Source organism: Rattus norvegicus, chromosome 8, assembly GCF_021556685.1.
Source record: "Rattus norvegicus strain SHRSP/BbbUtx chromosome 8, alternate assembly SHRSP_T2T, whole genome shotgun sequence".
In the NCBI taxonomy this organism is placed as follows: domain Eukaryota; kingdom Metazoa; phylum Chordata; class Mammalia; order Rodentia; family Muridae; genus Rattus; species Rattus norvegicus.
Window position 1 is genome coordinate 75,256,836 of NC_141541.1, and position 13,862 is coordinate 75,270,697.

General features: G+C 44.0%; 1 protein-coding gene across 3 annotated transcripts in view; it reads right to left on the bottom strand.

The window, feature by feature from the left end:
- The window catches only part of Rab8b (RAB8B, member RAS oncogene family), a 74,907-nt gene extending 63,745 nt beyond the window's left edge, over nt 1–11,162 (bottom strand). The window contains exon 1 of one of the 3 annotated variants that reach the window (XM_087560692.1): nt 11,005–11,162. In XM_087560692.1, the coding sequence (XP_087416818.1) occupies nt 11,005–11,128 (124 nt within the window). In that variant the 5' untranslated portion in view covers nt 11,129–11,162. 3 annotated transcript variants of the gene reach the window in all.
- Between the last annotated feature and the right edge of the window lie 2,700 nt (nt 11,163–13,862).

A 13,862-nucleotide genomic window follows, 5' to 3' on the forward strand; every position in this document is an offset into this window, starting at 1 on the left:
CTGTGTGGTATAAACATAAGAATTAAACGAACACATCCATTTTTAAGCAGTTGGGGGATTAAAGAGATGGCTCTGTGGTGAAGAGCCTGTCCTGCTCTTGCAGAGGACCTAGTTTCAGTTCCCAGCACCCATGTAAGGCCGCACACAACTGCCTGCAATTCCAGTCCAGGGGCCCGACATCCTCAGGCACTGGTACACATCAGTGCATATAAAACTCAGAGACACACATAAACAAACAAAAGCAATCTTTAAGAACTCCACCCTATATTTCATAGTAAAATTAGATCATTCGTTTGGGAGATTGACCCCTCCCATTTTACACTTCAAGAAAATGCCTTTAACCGGAAGGAAGCTAGAAGCCATTGTTTTTGCACAATACCATAGGCTATAGTTACAGTAACTAGGAGACCATTCAAACAAAAAACATGGTAAATTAAAGGAGAGCACAATCTAAATTTATAACAATGGTATTTATTAAGGTTGAAGGCTGAGAGATCAAGACATGAAACCATCTTTGATGGTAATATATATGCAAGTTTTATATTTTAACTTACTGTGGAATTTTATACACAGGAAATTAGCTATTTAATTTTTCTATATAACGTTTATACCATGGGACTAGAAAATTCTAAAGCAATGAAAGTAAATAAAATAGGAAATGCGCTCATTCCGATCCTCTGTGGGCAACAGTCTTATTCATGCGTCCCTGTTCACTGCTGCTGGGACTAAGATGACAAACAGGGATTTTTTACCATCCATCTCTAAGCAATACAAAAGAGTAATAGCAAGCAAAAGTCACTGTTCATTCTCAGACTGCTGGGCGGGATCCTAACCTCACTCAGTGGCTTAACTGCCAGCACTGAAGAAGGAGCCAAAGAAAGCAGCAGAAAGGGACAGTGCAGTCCTTAGTCTTCCCTCCCCAGACCAAGCCTTCTCCCCAAGCCCCTAGGAGTGAGGTGCTAACAGTGGTCAGTGAAATGAGAACGCGAGCTAAGGCATTTCAAAATGGAACACAGAACTCGCAATAAAGAATTGTTTTCTGAGCTGTATAAAAGGTTTTGTCAGAGTTTTTAAGAAGAGAAAAAGGCAAAGACTTTCTTGTTGAAAACCATACACAGCGACCCACCCCACCCAGATTTATAAACAACAAACAGGGTACTGCTGGTTACTGGTATCTCACGACACAAGCTTTTCACCTTTCTAGTGAACATCAAGAATCTGCATGTGCTTAAGGAGATAATGAATATTTCATAACACCTATTCCAGATAAATATTGCTTCATGTCTTAAAAAGTAAACTTATAAGTTAGGTTTGAATTAGTTCACACTATATTTCAAAACAGAACTGGATCAATCTCTAAGATTGTCCTTCTACTTTATACATCAGAAAAATATCTATGATTTATTAAAATAATTACTGCCTAGTTCTTCAACAAAACAACAAAATTAAATATGATATGAGAAGCCCTGCCAGTTCAAACTCTAGCTGCCAAAAGCTTTGGAACGCTACACATTGCCTAATCTCTCTGTAGTTGGTTTACCACGATGAGGTGGGATTCCTTATCTAGCTCTGCTTCTGCAGTCACGCCATGCTGCCACAGGCTGCCAAACACCACTGTGGTCTGTCAGCAACTGTGCACCTAAACTGGATGAACATGATGCCAGGCAGAAGTTTAGCCTTTATTCTGGGAACCAAGAAATAAAATTCTGGACTGAGGGGGATAAAAGCTCCCTAGGAAATGCTCAAAGGTTCAGTAACAGGTAAATACCAAAGTGCCTAATTAGCTGTGCTAGCCCCTGCAGGTAAGGCAGCAAAAGAAAGCAGCACGCAGAGCCGCTGGGAAACACGTCTAACATTTCATGCGGCTTCCTAAAGCAACTAAGCATCAAAAGTATATTAGCTACTTTCTCAAAGAAGCCAATTCCTCTCGGGTTCTTATTTGTTCAGTTCAAAATAAGAAAAATCCCCTAATTTAAAACTGAGCATAGAAGAAGGTGGGATCAGGAAGAAACAAAAGCGATCAGGTGGGGTGGTGGGGTGGAAGGATGAGTGGAAGAAGAGTCCTGGGAAAGACAACTGCTATTGGGAGGCATTTGGGGACAATGTGGAAACTTAGTGCAGTGGGAACTCCCTGGAATCCATGAGGATGACCCTAGAGGAGACTCCTAGACAGGGAATATGGAGCTCGAAGCACCATCTTGTATAACCAAGCAAGGCTTCCAGTGGAGGGACTGAGACATCAATCCAGCCACAAAATTTTCAACCTTCAATTTGTCCTGCATGCAAGGTGTGCTGTAGAAATGGTGGTGCAGAACTTGTGGGAGTGGCCAACAAATAACTAGTCCAACTTGAGACCCACGCCGCGAAAGGGAGCCCATGCCTGGCACTGCTTAGATGGCCAGGAAACAACCAAACAAGACAGGCAGAAAGAAAGAAAGAAAGAAAGAAAGAAAGAAAGAAAGAAAGAAAGAAAGAAAGAAAGAAAGAAAGAAAGAAGGAAAGAAAGAAAGAAAGAAAGGAAGGAAGGAAGGAAGGAAGAGGGAGGGAGGGAGGGAAGGAGGGAGGGAGGAAAGAAGGAGAAAAGAAAAAAAGTCAATGAAATGATTCCAAATGATACTCTGCTATACTCATAGATCTGTACCTAGCCCAATCGTCATCAGAGAGGCTTCATCCAGCAACTGATGAGAGCAGATGCAGAGACCCTCAGTCAAATGTTATACAGAGCCCGTGGAATCCTGACAGGGAGGAAGGATTGTAGGAGCCAAAGGGATTGAGGATACTATGAGAACACACCCCACAGAATCAACTAAACAGAGGCTCACAAAGACTGAAGTGACAGTGACAGATCATGTATGGCTCTGAGCTAAGTCTTCTACATTTATGTTATGGTTGTGCGGGCTGGTATTCCTGTGGGCCTCCTAACAGTGGGCGTGCTGGTACTCTTGGGACCCTTTTCCTCCTAGTGGCTTGGCTCAGTCAGCCTTTATATTGAAGGTCTGTGTCTAGTTTTACTGTAACTTCTTATGGCCTATATTCAGTTGGTATCCCTGGGGGCCTGCTCTTTTCTGAAGGGAATGGGAAGTTGAGTAGATCTGGGGAAGAAGGAGGTGAACTGAGAGGAGTAGAGGGAGGGGAAACTGCAGTCAGGGTGTAATGTATAAGAAAAGAATTTAAAGAGGAGGTGCTAAGCTGGAGAGATGGCTCAGCAGTTAAGAGCACTGACTGCTCTTCCAGAGGTCCTGAGTTCAATTCCCAGCAACCACATGGTAGTTCACAACCACCTGGGGTGTGATGTCCTCCTCTGGTGTGTCTGACAACTACAGTGTACTAATATGAATAAAATAGATAAATCGTTTTTAAAAAAAATCTTTAAAAAGGGGAGGGTCTGCTTATAACCACCTGTAACCCCAATTCCAAAGATGTGATGCTATCTACAGGAGCCTGCATTCACATGTGTATAAACTCAAATAGACACACAAATAAAAGAAAAATAAACCTTTTTTAAAAAGAAAAAGGATACATCATTATATACAATAACTAATAATCATTGTCTAATGTTTGTCAATACTAATGTCTAATGTTTAGTCATAGCATGTTGCACAACCAACAGCTACCTGCTCAAGTTAGAAAATAGCCTATGTGTAGGAAGGTGCCACCCCCGCTTCCCCATGACAAATGTTAGGAATCCATCAGCATCCTCCATCTTGCTGAGCTTAGACAGGGCTTCAGATCTCCACAAAATGCAGCATTCCAGCAGGCCACACCAACCCAAGTGCCTGCACCCCCTTCCCACAGCGTGCAATAGTCTTCTCTCTGTTCTGCTGAAGTCACTTCAGCCCAGCTTAGCATCTCTCAAGATGCTATGACAAAGGACTGAGCTGAGACCTTAAAGAAATTTACCTCACGATAATTTTCAACTCAAGAAATGCCACAAAATGGCAATTTCACTGAAACTATAAAATAGTAATTGCTTCCCCTTCACAATGATAGAAAGCAGAACTGCATACTGGTTTTCCTTAGATACAGGCTATCCCAGTGCTATGAAAACAAATAGAATAAGCACACATATAATAAATGTTTCAAAATAAAATTGGGTTGTATTCAGCCCAAAAGCCCAGCCCGTTCCTAATCTACTCACTACCCTGTGACTCAAACAAGTGCTGTGCAGAACACAGACACAAACACAGCTCCATCTGCTAATTAAAAATGGGCATGAAACTGTTAACAGGCATCTGTTGCATTGTTTGACGCTAATGGGCAGAGACAAAGCTGAAATGCTCTTCTAATGCAAACCCAGTGATTTCACTCATTTTCTGTTTGGTTTTTATGAAAGTGGGGGGTTGGAAGCAGGGTGTTAAAATGGCTTGTTATGCACAGTAAGAGACAAGCGAACTCTCTTTCATATTCTAAAACTGATTACAGGAAGGTAAACAGCATTTCACACGAAAGGAGACAACATTTCTATATTAACCAGCCAAATTTTCTCTTAATTCAGAGATAATCTAGTCATGTCTGACACCATGAAAGAACAACAAACTCACACAATGCTTTCTTTCCAGTCCAGAGCTACTTCCCAATTCATCCATCTACCGTTCATCCACCACACCATCCTAAAAAGTAGGCCTTGGAGATTTACCAAGTGTCTCGGACTTGATTTTTGCCTTGGGAAACTCCCAGGCCCTGAAAAACACACACAAATGATCACACTCATCAGAGATGAATCAACTAAAGGCCCTGGAACAACCTGCTACCTATGGCCACAAATCTAGAAAAAGGATACAAACCCAGATCTGACTCTGTACCTGCTGTACCCCTTAATTCATCATGCCATCTCCCCAAAAACTGAACCACTCTGTTCAGGAACCTAGGAACTGAAAATGACCAAGGGATTATTCATAGAAACAGAGTCCTGATGAAGGATTCATTTTCAAATACTGTAACCGCCAAGCACCCCTGACTGCCACGCCTGATTAGTAAGCAGCCTCATCTAGCTTCAGATAAGTCTATTTTACATGCACCACAACACTGTTTAGTTGTCTTTGAACTGACTGTAAGTTTGTGTTTTCCTAAGAGAAGTTCAGCCTATCTTGAGGGTGTGGTAATGAGAACAATGCAGATGAGCCAGGAGTATTCCTCAGCCCAGCTGACCAAGGTCCACACCCCCTCTAGCACCTCCCATTCAGGGCCCTTATTCCAGTCCTCGTCATGACCCATTTGAGCCTGCACTCTGACCCAGGCAGGAGCAGTTGATAATCTGTGTTTTCCGTTCATCTTTCCACAGCTACACACATCTCAGACTCCATAGTCAGACTCCCGTCCTAGTCCCTCATCTGGAATCCTCTTCTCATGCTGCTGAGTGCGGTTGTCTGCAGACTGTCCTAGGAGCCAGTCACAACACACTGATGTGCTACTCTGTTGCACAGAGCTACAGGGGCGGGTGAGCAGAGCAGACCCTGAGGCAGTGCAGACCAAGCTGCAGCTCCTACTATCCTCCTTCCCCGCCCCCCCATCCTTCCTTTCAGATTCAGTTCTAAGAGTCAGTGACAAAGTCAACCGTTACATTTTTCTTGGCCTTTGAAGATGAAACGTATTTTCCTCTAAAACAATCTTCACATTGATTCCCCTCTGGCGTTTTTTCAGTAGATACTGACAATGTTGCTGTTGTTGCCAAGTAAACCTGCCCTCCCCCCAACTTGCTGCCTGTTGAAGGGTGGCTGAAGCTCTTTATTAAAGAACACTTAAGACAGATCCATATTCACACCCAACACTCAGTTTGCCTGTGCCTGCATTTCTAGAAAGGCTGTTTCCATGGACTGCAGCACCATCAGAAAGAGAGGAGGGTGACCCTTTATCCCCTACCGCAAAGGCTACTCCAGCCTAACAATGCTATCAGCACTGAAATGGGAAGTCTACCCAGAGCCCTGGAAGAACATGATGACATTAAAATAGGCTTTATGCACAACATGTTCCGTTTGAACGTGCATGCTCTTTGGTATTTTAGTTTGAGAAGTTGAAACCAAGGAAAACAACTGTGAGAATGAAAATCGAATTCCTCTATGTATCAGGCTTATGCTCAGCCAGATGTTGACATCATTTTGAATAAAAATGTAAGACAGTTGGTTATTTAGCCAGTAAGTCTTGATAAAAGTTTTGAAATGAGACCAACCGAAAGCAGCTTTACATTTTAAGCAAGGGTCAAGAAACTTGCTCTGCAGAGGACCAGTTAGGGGACACTTTCCAGCCCTGTGGGTCACAGATGGTCTTTGTTGCATATTCGTTGTTCATATTTTTAATAACTTCTTTTAAAATGTTAAAAAACCAAACAAGAAAACATCTTTTAGCACAACATAGGCTGCAGGCCCAGTCTGGCCCATGGACTACACTGGATGAACTAACTGACTAAAAGGCAAATGAAGCCAGGAGAGTGCAAAGGTATAGACATGATGCCTGTGAGTGCCCTGCTGGCATTTTGCATCAACAATCACCAGTGTGGGGCTACGGAATGATTTTATGAGTTATTTCACACGTGGAAGAAATGTTAATGGCAGGGTGCACTATGATCTCTTGACCTGAAACTCCAGGCCTGGAAGAAAGAGCAAAGGCTGTATGCAGAGTTATCCCCACACAGAGTCAGTCAGGTCCCCCCACCTCCCTCCCACTCCCTCCCTGTCTCTGTCTCTGTCTCTGTCTCTCTCTGTCTCTCTCTGTCTGTCTCTCTCTCTCTCTTTCTGTGTCTCTCTGTCTCTCTCTGTCTCTCTCTGTCTCTCTCTGTCTCTCTGTCTCTCTCTGTCTCTCTGTCTCTGTCTCTGTCTCTCTCTCTCTCTCTCTCTCTCTCTCTCTCTGTCTCTTCCCCCCGCCCCCACCTCTGTCTCCCATTTTCCTTAACAGAATGCTAAGCAAGGTGGACTGACGGAGAGGATCGCACTCATCCATGATGAACGAGACAGTTGAGTATGGAGTTTCAGTAGTGACTCTGCTGAAGATGAGGAATTGGCATTTGTAAAACTGAGACAGGGCATAAAGTAGATAGTTTCTACAACTCTCTCCGCGTCAAACAATGACTATACTAAATAATGAAACCACTCAGGAAATACCTAACAGGAAGAAGGGGGCAGGGCAGAGGAGAGACAGGGAAGGGAATCAGCTTAGGTCCCATTGCAGGGCAGAGTTGGATCCTCTCTGTTTTACCAGCACTTTGTTCAATACAAGGCCATTTCAAGATGTCAGGGTGCCCTCCTATGCATATTAAAATGCACCCACAACCTTCAGGAAACATAATTGTCGTGAAATAGTTTCACATTTCTATCTTATTATATTTAAAAGTATTCACCTAAATGTTAATTATGATTGTATAAGGGAAGGGGCTGGAGCCAATCTAAAGGTTTTGTTTTTTTTTTCCAACATTTGAACTAAGCGAGTGAGTTGGCCTGAGGCGTTAGGCCTGTAATTTCAAGTGACTAACTCATCTTTACTCCATGGTTGGCAAGAATTATCTGACTAATAGACTAAAAGATTTCTGGAAAGCCACGTGAAAGAAAATCTACCTTTTACCACACCAAAGAACAGAAAGGACTCCAAATGATAAACCTTAGAGAAATGAAAAAGAGTACCTGAGACAACTGAACCTAGACTCAAAATGACTGTCTCCTCTTTCATGATGACAGAAACCCCATCCACAGTCTAAAGGCAAGAGAACTGTTTTTAAACACTTAAACACTGGCAATGCACAATTAAAACAAAAGCATATCTTTGCAGTAAAAAGTAGATGTGGGGATGTCCCTGCCAAATACATACAAACACAGGCCCTCCGAAGGGATCTTTCCTGGAGCGTGGTGCTTATCAGGTTTGCCAGCAGTGCTGCAAGAAGACCGTGTCAAGCCCAGTCACACACAGTAAAGCCCAGGACTTTACACAAATGGGACTTAAATTATGCTAGGAAAAGAAGGGTCACCAACTGTCACCGAAACAACTTCATATTGGAGGTGTGGTGTGGGGCTTGGCAGGAGTGACAGTACTGCTAGAAATTCAAGTCTGTGCTTGTGGTCAGTCTGTGGAATTGGAGTCTGTGGAACTTCTCCTGAGAGTGGTGCGAACTTCACCTGACTGTCCAAGTGTAATTGCAACTGCAAAGCATTTCTGCTTTCAGGTCTGTAAGTTCTCTGGCTGTCTGTTACCACTTCCTGTTGGAGTTCTGGGGCTAAGCAAAAGGTATGGGAGTTTCCCTCCTCCTATCAACTGAAGAACACAGCTTGACACTATTTTCACCACATTCACCACACAGAAAGTACAAAGTTCCCATCAGAATCACCGTGTAACAGACACCTCCTAACCTGAGCTGTCGAAGGATACTGGCTTTAATGTTTTAAATGTTATGTTTAAAGTGTGGAATGTAACACACACACACACACACACACACACACACACACACACACACACACATGCTAGGGCAGGGGTAGCTAGGAATTAAACCCACAGCCTCATCCATGTTAAGCATTTACTATATAATTCAGTTAAACTTCTAGCCAAGATAGTGTTAAAAGGTCCTTATAAGAAATATGGGATAGAGGGGGAGGGGGAGCAGGGAGCTAGTAAATCTACTGCAGAGGAATCCAAGGAATTTAACAAACTGTGTTAGTGAGATTTATTCGCTTTCTTTTCATTTTTTTCCGTTTAGAAGAGTTTATGTGTCCGTGTGTGCGCCTGTGTGGGAGATGTGTACTTGTGAGTACAGCTGCCCAAAGATGCTGGAAGAGGAGTCAGGAGCCCTGTGGTTGGAGTCACAGGCCTACAGATATGTGTGGGCACCTGCTATGGGTGCTGAGAACTAAATGTAGGTCCTTTAGAAGAGCAGCAGGTACTTTTAGCTGAGCCACCTCTCTTGCCCCAGATTTACTCAGTTTTGAGGCAGGAAAGTTCTGAGAAGGTCACACATGGAACAGACGATGTTGTCCCCCACCCTTAACTTCTTAGAAAGTGTCCTTTACAACCTGTACTGCAGTATGCATTCAACGCTGAAAAAGAGTTATTTGGGGTTTTGAAACTGATACCAAAAATGAATGTCCCTTAGTAGCTGTACCAGCTTCCATCAAGCCTCTTACAAATACACTTTCGAGATGGGAGATGACATTTAAAATCTGCTTCCTCAGAAAAGTCCCACTCAAGACTAACTGCCAAGAACTTGCAACTCAAACTTCCTTAAGCCCAGACATCACAACACCCAGATTTCCATTCAGTCTGTAGCAGAACAATCAGAATAAACTATGGAGAGTCTTTACCAATACTGAACCCTGCAAAGTGCGCTATACCTACTCTTAAAATGTTACCTATTTTAAAATGTCACAAATATTTAAACATAGATTTTTGTTTTGTTTTTAATTCAAGTATTTAAGTGTTTTTTTTTCCCTGCACAAATGTATGTGCGCCATATAAATGTCTAGTCCCCATGGAGGCCAGAAGAGGGTGTTGGATTCAATTAGAATTACAGGCAGTATGAGGTGTCAGATGAGTGCTATGAACCAAACCTGGGTGCTCTGTAAGAGCAGCAAATACTCTTAACCACCCAGGCAACTTCCCAGCCCCTTAAACATATTTAGTGTCAACACACTAGTTCCCCACTACTTGTGGATCGCCTGGAAAGCCACTTGAAAAAATGCTTTAAATAAGCTAGTATTAGAAGCCAGAAAGATTACCTAGACAATCAAAAAGCTGATGAATGGGGCACCTGACTGAAGCTATTTAAACAAAGGAAATAATGTTAAGGTCATCATTCTCCTGAAAGTTTAAAATCAGTTTTGACGTCCTTTTCAGTTTACAACTTAAAGATCCTGTTTACCTGCACACAATGTCTTACTACAGATATAAAAAGGAAAGCTCAGAGTTAAGAGTGGAATTTTTTTTTCTTGAATCAATTAGAAGTTATTGGGAAATATACAGGATGTTATGATTCACCTACAAAGTAATCAGAATCGAAAGAAACTACACAGGGAGGCAGGCGGAATTTATAGTCAATCATTTGGCTTGGACGTTACTAACTACACAAGCTCAAGAATTTTGAAAGTTAAGAAACTTACTGCTGCTTCCCAAGATACGGAGTAAAACGGTGAACAATATACATCATCCCCCAAAGTCCCCAGCCCCTTTAATTCCTCTTAACTCTCAAAAGATTTTAACACTCCGTAGACATTATTCCATCATTAGTCACTTTTAAAATCTTCTTGATTCAAAGATGTCAAGAGAAAATGGAAACCGGTGTTCCCAGTTTCTAGGGAAAGCCCTGAGCCCCGCGTTTTCCATTTCCTCTCAGATCTCTCAACCCCTGCACTACATCCGCTGCTTCCCCTTCTCCTTTCTAGTTAGCACTCAGCTCTCCTTCACTTTCTCCATCAAGTAGACTCACGTCGCCCTCGGGTCCTCCTGAGCCCTTCTCCCACCAACAATTTTCTTCTGCATTTTCTCTTGGCATCTCTGTTCACACCTTTATAGACAATGCCGCTTCATCTCTTGCCTCCTGACCATTCATTCATTCCCTTCAATTCCCTGCTGACCGCCTCCTAGTCTCACTTCTCTTGTCCCTAGTGTCCTCTGTCCCTTTACTTCATTTGAAGCCCCTCGTAAGTCCTCAACCCTTCACTTCCCTCTTCACATTTCCTTCCTCTTTCCTGTCTTTCTAATCCGCGTTCGTATCCACTCTCCCCTCCTTCTCTCTTTCCATACTATTTCCTGTGTTCCCCCGACTCTGTCCCTCTGGGACGCCTCCGTCGCCGCCCCGGAGCCCCCTCGTGTCCCCAATACCCCTGGTTTCCAATTGCTCCGGTTCCCTTTCGTCCGTCCGCAGTTCCGCGTCCCCACCCGTACCTCTCAGCCTCACCGGCTCGCCCTGCCTTCTCGACCGCCCCTCGGGGTCCCCTTCTCCGGGAGCCAAGCCCTCGCGTGCCCTCTCCCAGGCCCCCAGGCACCCGCCCCCTGCGTCTCGGTTCCCGTCCCGGGCCGCGACCGCTCCCTCACCGATGGTGGAGATAAAGGTGGTGTTGAAGGCGTCCTCTGAGAAGCGGAACAGGAGGCAGGTCTTGCCAACGCCGGAGTCGCCGATGAGCAGCAGCTTGAACAGATAATCGTACGTCTTCGCCATCTTCTCGCTCCGGCCCTCTCTGACCGCCCAGAGCAAGGAGGCGGTGGAAAGCGGCACGGAGGGGGCCTCTGGCGAGGGGGCGTGTCCGCCAAGCCACCCGCTCCCCGCCCCGCCTCTCGCCCCGCCCCTTTTGGGGGCGACAGGCTCGCCCCTCCCCATTCCAGCCAATCTGCCCGCGCCTTGTCATCACCCTCCGCGGCGCGCGGCTTTATGGGATTTGTAGTACGCTGGGAGAGCCGCGGGCGTGCCTGGCCCGAACTGTCCGAACAACCCCCACTGGATTACAAATCTGAGTGGTGTGGAATGGTGCGATAGGAGTTCCCACCCTTACAGGGGAAAGACGCTTCATTTCAAACTCTTGCCACGGAAACTTGACTTTGCTGTTTCTTTGTTTGTGGACATCTTTCAAATCCAAGACCTTGGAATCTAAGTCCCGCCGTTCGCTCTTCTGTCTACCCGCCTGAGCCCGGAGCAAGCAAGCTTTCTTTAGAGATGCAATGGTTCACGGAGTCTGCGGATTATCTGCAAAGTATTACCCAGCTTCTCCAGTTCCTGCCCATTTCCTAGGCTCCCTCCCACAGCCCTTCAATCATAAAGCTCAAGGAGTGATATTAGCGGGCTAATTTCATTCTCACTCATGCCTTCTGAACTACAGGCCACAGCCAAGGGCGATGATCCTGTTTGAGGCTCTGCTTCATAGATAGCGCCTCGCTTCCCGCAAGAGAATGTATTCTTTAAAAAAAAAAAAAAAAAAAAACGAGAAAGAGAATGTGGAAGGCTTGTACTATGTACAGCTATTACAGCTTATAAAATAGCGTCACCTGAGACGGGAACTTTGGCCATAGAGATGTAAAGATTTAGATTTGGATTTAGTCTTAGCTAAGCCACTTCACAGCTGTGTGAAGTCTCACAGGCTTGACACATCTCAGTTTTCTCATCTGTAAAACGAATGTAAAATAAACTACTTCATAGGTTGTAGTGAAAATTAAATACTGAGTGTGAAAGCACTTTGAAACTCCTAAGGTGCTGTGAAGTGTAGGTGTTAGTTGTGTTTAAATTTATCGCTCCTCGGGAGGCTTTCAATTAATGGGTGGCAAAAGGAGGGGAGAAAATAGCACTTTGATGTATTCAATTCAGGCCTTCATTATTTATTACCCTAGACTAATTCTTTATTGTTCAATGCTCTTTTATCTGGAAGTGGCAGAAACCCAGTCAGATCAAGGTGAGAGAAGGGTTTACTGTCCAGATCATGTGGAAGGAGTGGCTAAAGGAAGGAGTGGCTAAAGGAAGGAGTGGCTAAAGGCACCAGGAGCTTTACCTTATCAGAAGGTCAGAAGGCCGTCTCATCTCTGCTTCACTTTCTTTTTTTTTTTTTTTGGTTCTTTTTTTTCGGAGCTGGGGACCGAACCCAGGGCCTTGCGCTTCCTAGGTAAGCGCTCTACCACTGAGCTAAATCCCCAGCCCCTTCTGCTTCACTTTCAATTTTAATTTAAAATATGTTAAGAAGTACCAACAGCCCCAACACACACACACACACACACACACACACACACACACACGCACGCACGCACGCACGCACGAACCAACAAAAGTTCTTTGGACTCCTCAATTTTTAAGAGGATTACAGGGGCCCTGCTTGACACCAAACTATCTGAGAACCTCCTAGGACAGAACTTGCCCTAGAAACAAGGAAACTCCTTCTAGCAGAAGTTATTACAGGAAGCAGTGGAGTTAACCATTCGAATAATAGGAAAAAAACTGAACAGCTAATTGTACACAGTGACAAACTCTTCTAAGAAGTATGTTGAATGCCTGTGACTTCGTGTACAATATCAGTGATGTTGCTCATCTGATCCCATTGTAGCAGAAAAGTTAGTTGGTCCTAATATTGACCATCACTTTCTATGTGGAGAGAAGATGAAAGACATCATTAGCTCACACTTACTGATCACACAATACCCAGAGGGCAGCAGCCACTTCTGCTAACTTAATATCTAAAGTCTAGAGTGTGCCTTAGGTCAAAGCTGCCTTCGAAGTCATGGTTCTGAGGAGGGACTTAGCTTCCTTTGGAGAAGGAATCCCTTCTGGCATAGACCAAGCTTCTTTGGCCAACCTGAGCTCTGAAGCATGCCTAGGTTCACCCAGGGTCTGAACAATTGTTGGTGGCTCAGTTCCATACCTTGGTCATCATTCATGGAGCAGAAAGAAGAAGTCTTCAAAGTCCACTGGAGTCTTCCGAACTTCTGTATTTTTTAAATTGAAATTATTTTTTATTTTTATTGTATGTGTGTGTGTGATGTGTGATGGGGTGGGGTTTGTGTCAGGGCATATGCATAGAGATAGAAGAAAGTATTGTATAGTTAGGTTCTTTCATTTCATGTTCAATAGATTTGGGGGATTAAACTCCGGCCATTGGACTCGCATATTAAGTCACCTCAATTGACCTTCTTCTTTTTTTTTTTTAAAGATTTATTATATTTATTATATAGAAGTACACTGTAGCTGTCTTCAGACACACCAGAAGAGGGCATCAGGTCTCATTACAGACGGTTGTGAGCCACCATGTGGTTGCTGGGATTTGAACTCAGGACCTCTGGATGAGCAGTTAGTGCTCTTAACCACTGAGCCATCTCTCCAGCCCGGCCTTCTTCTTTTTAAAGATTTCTATCTATTGAAATACTTTGGAGGGAGGAATGCTGGAGAGATGGCTCAGTGGTTAAAGTTAAGTTTCACT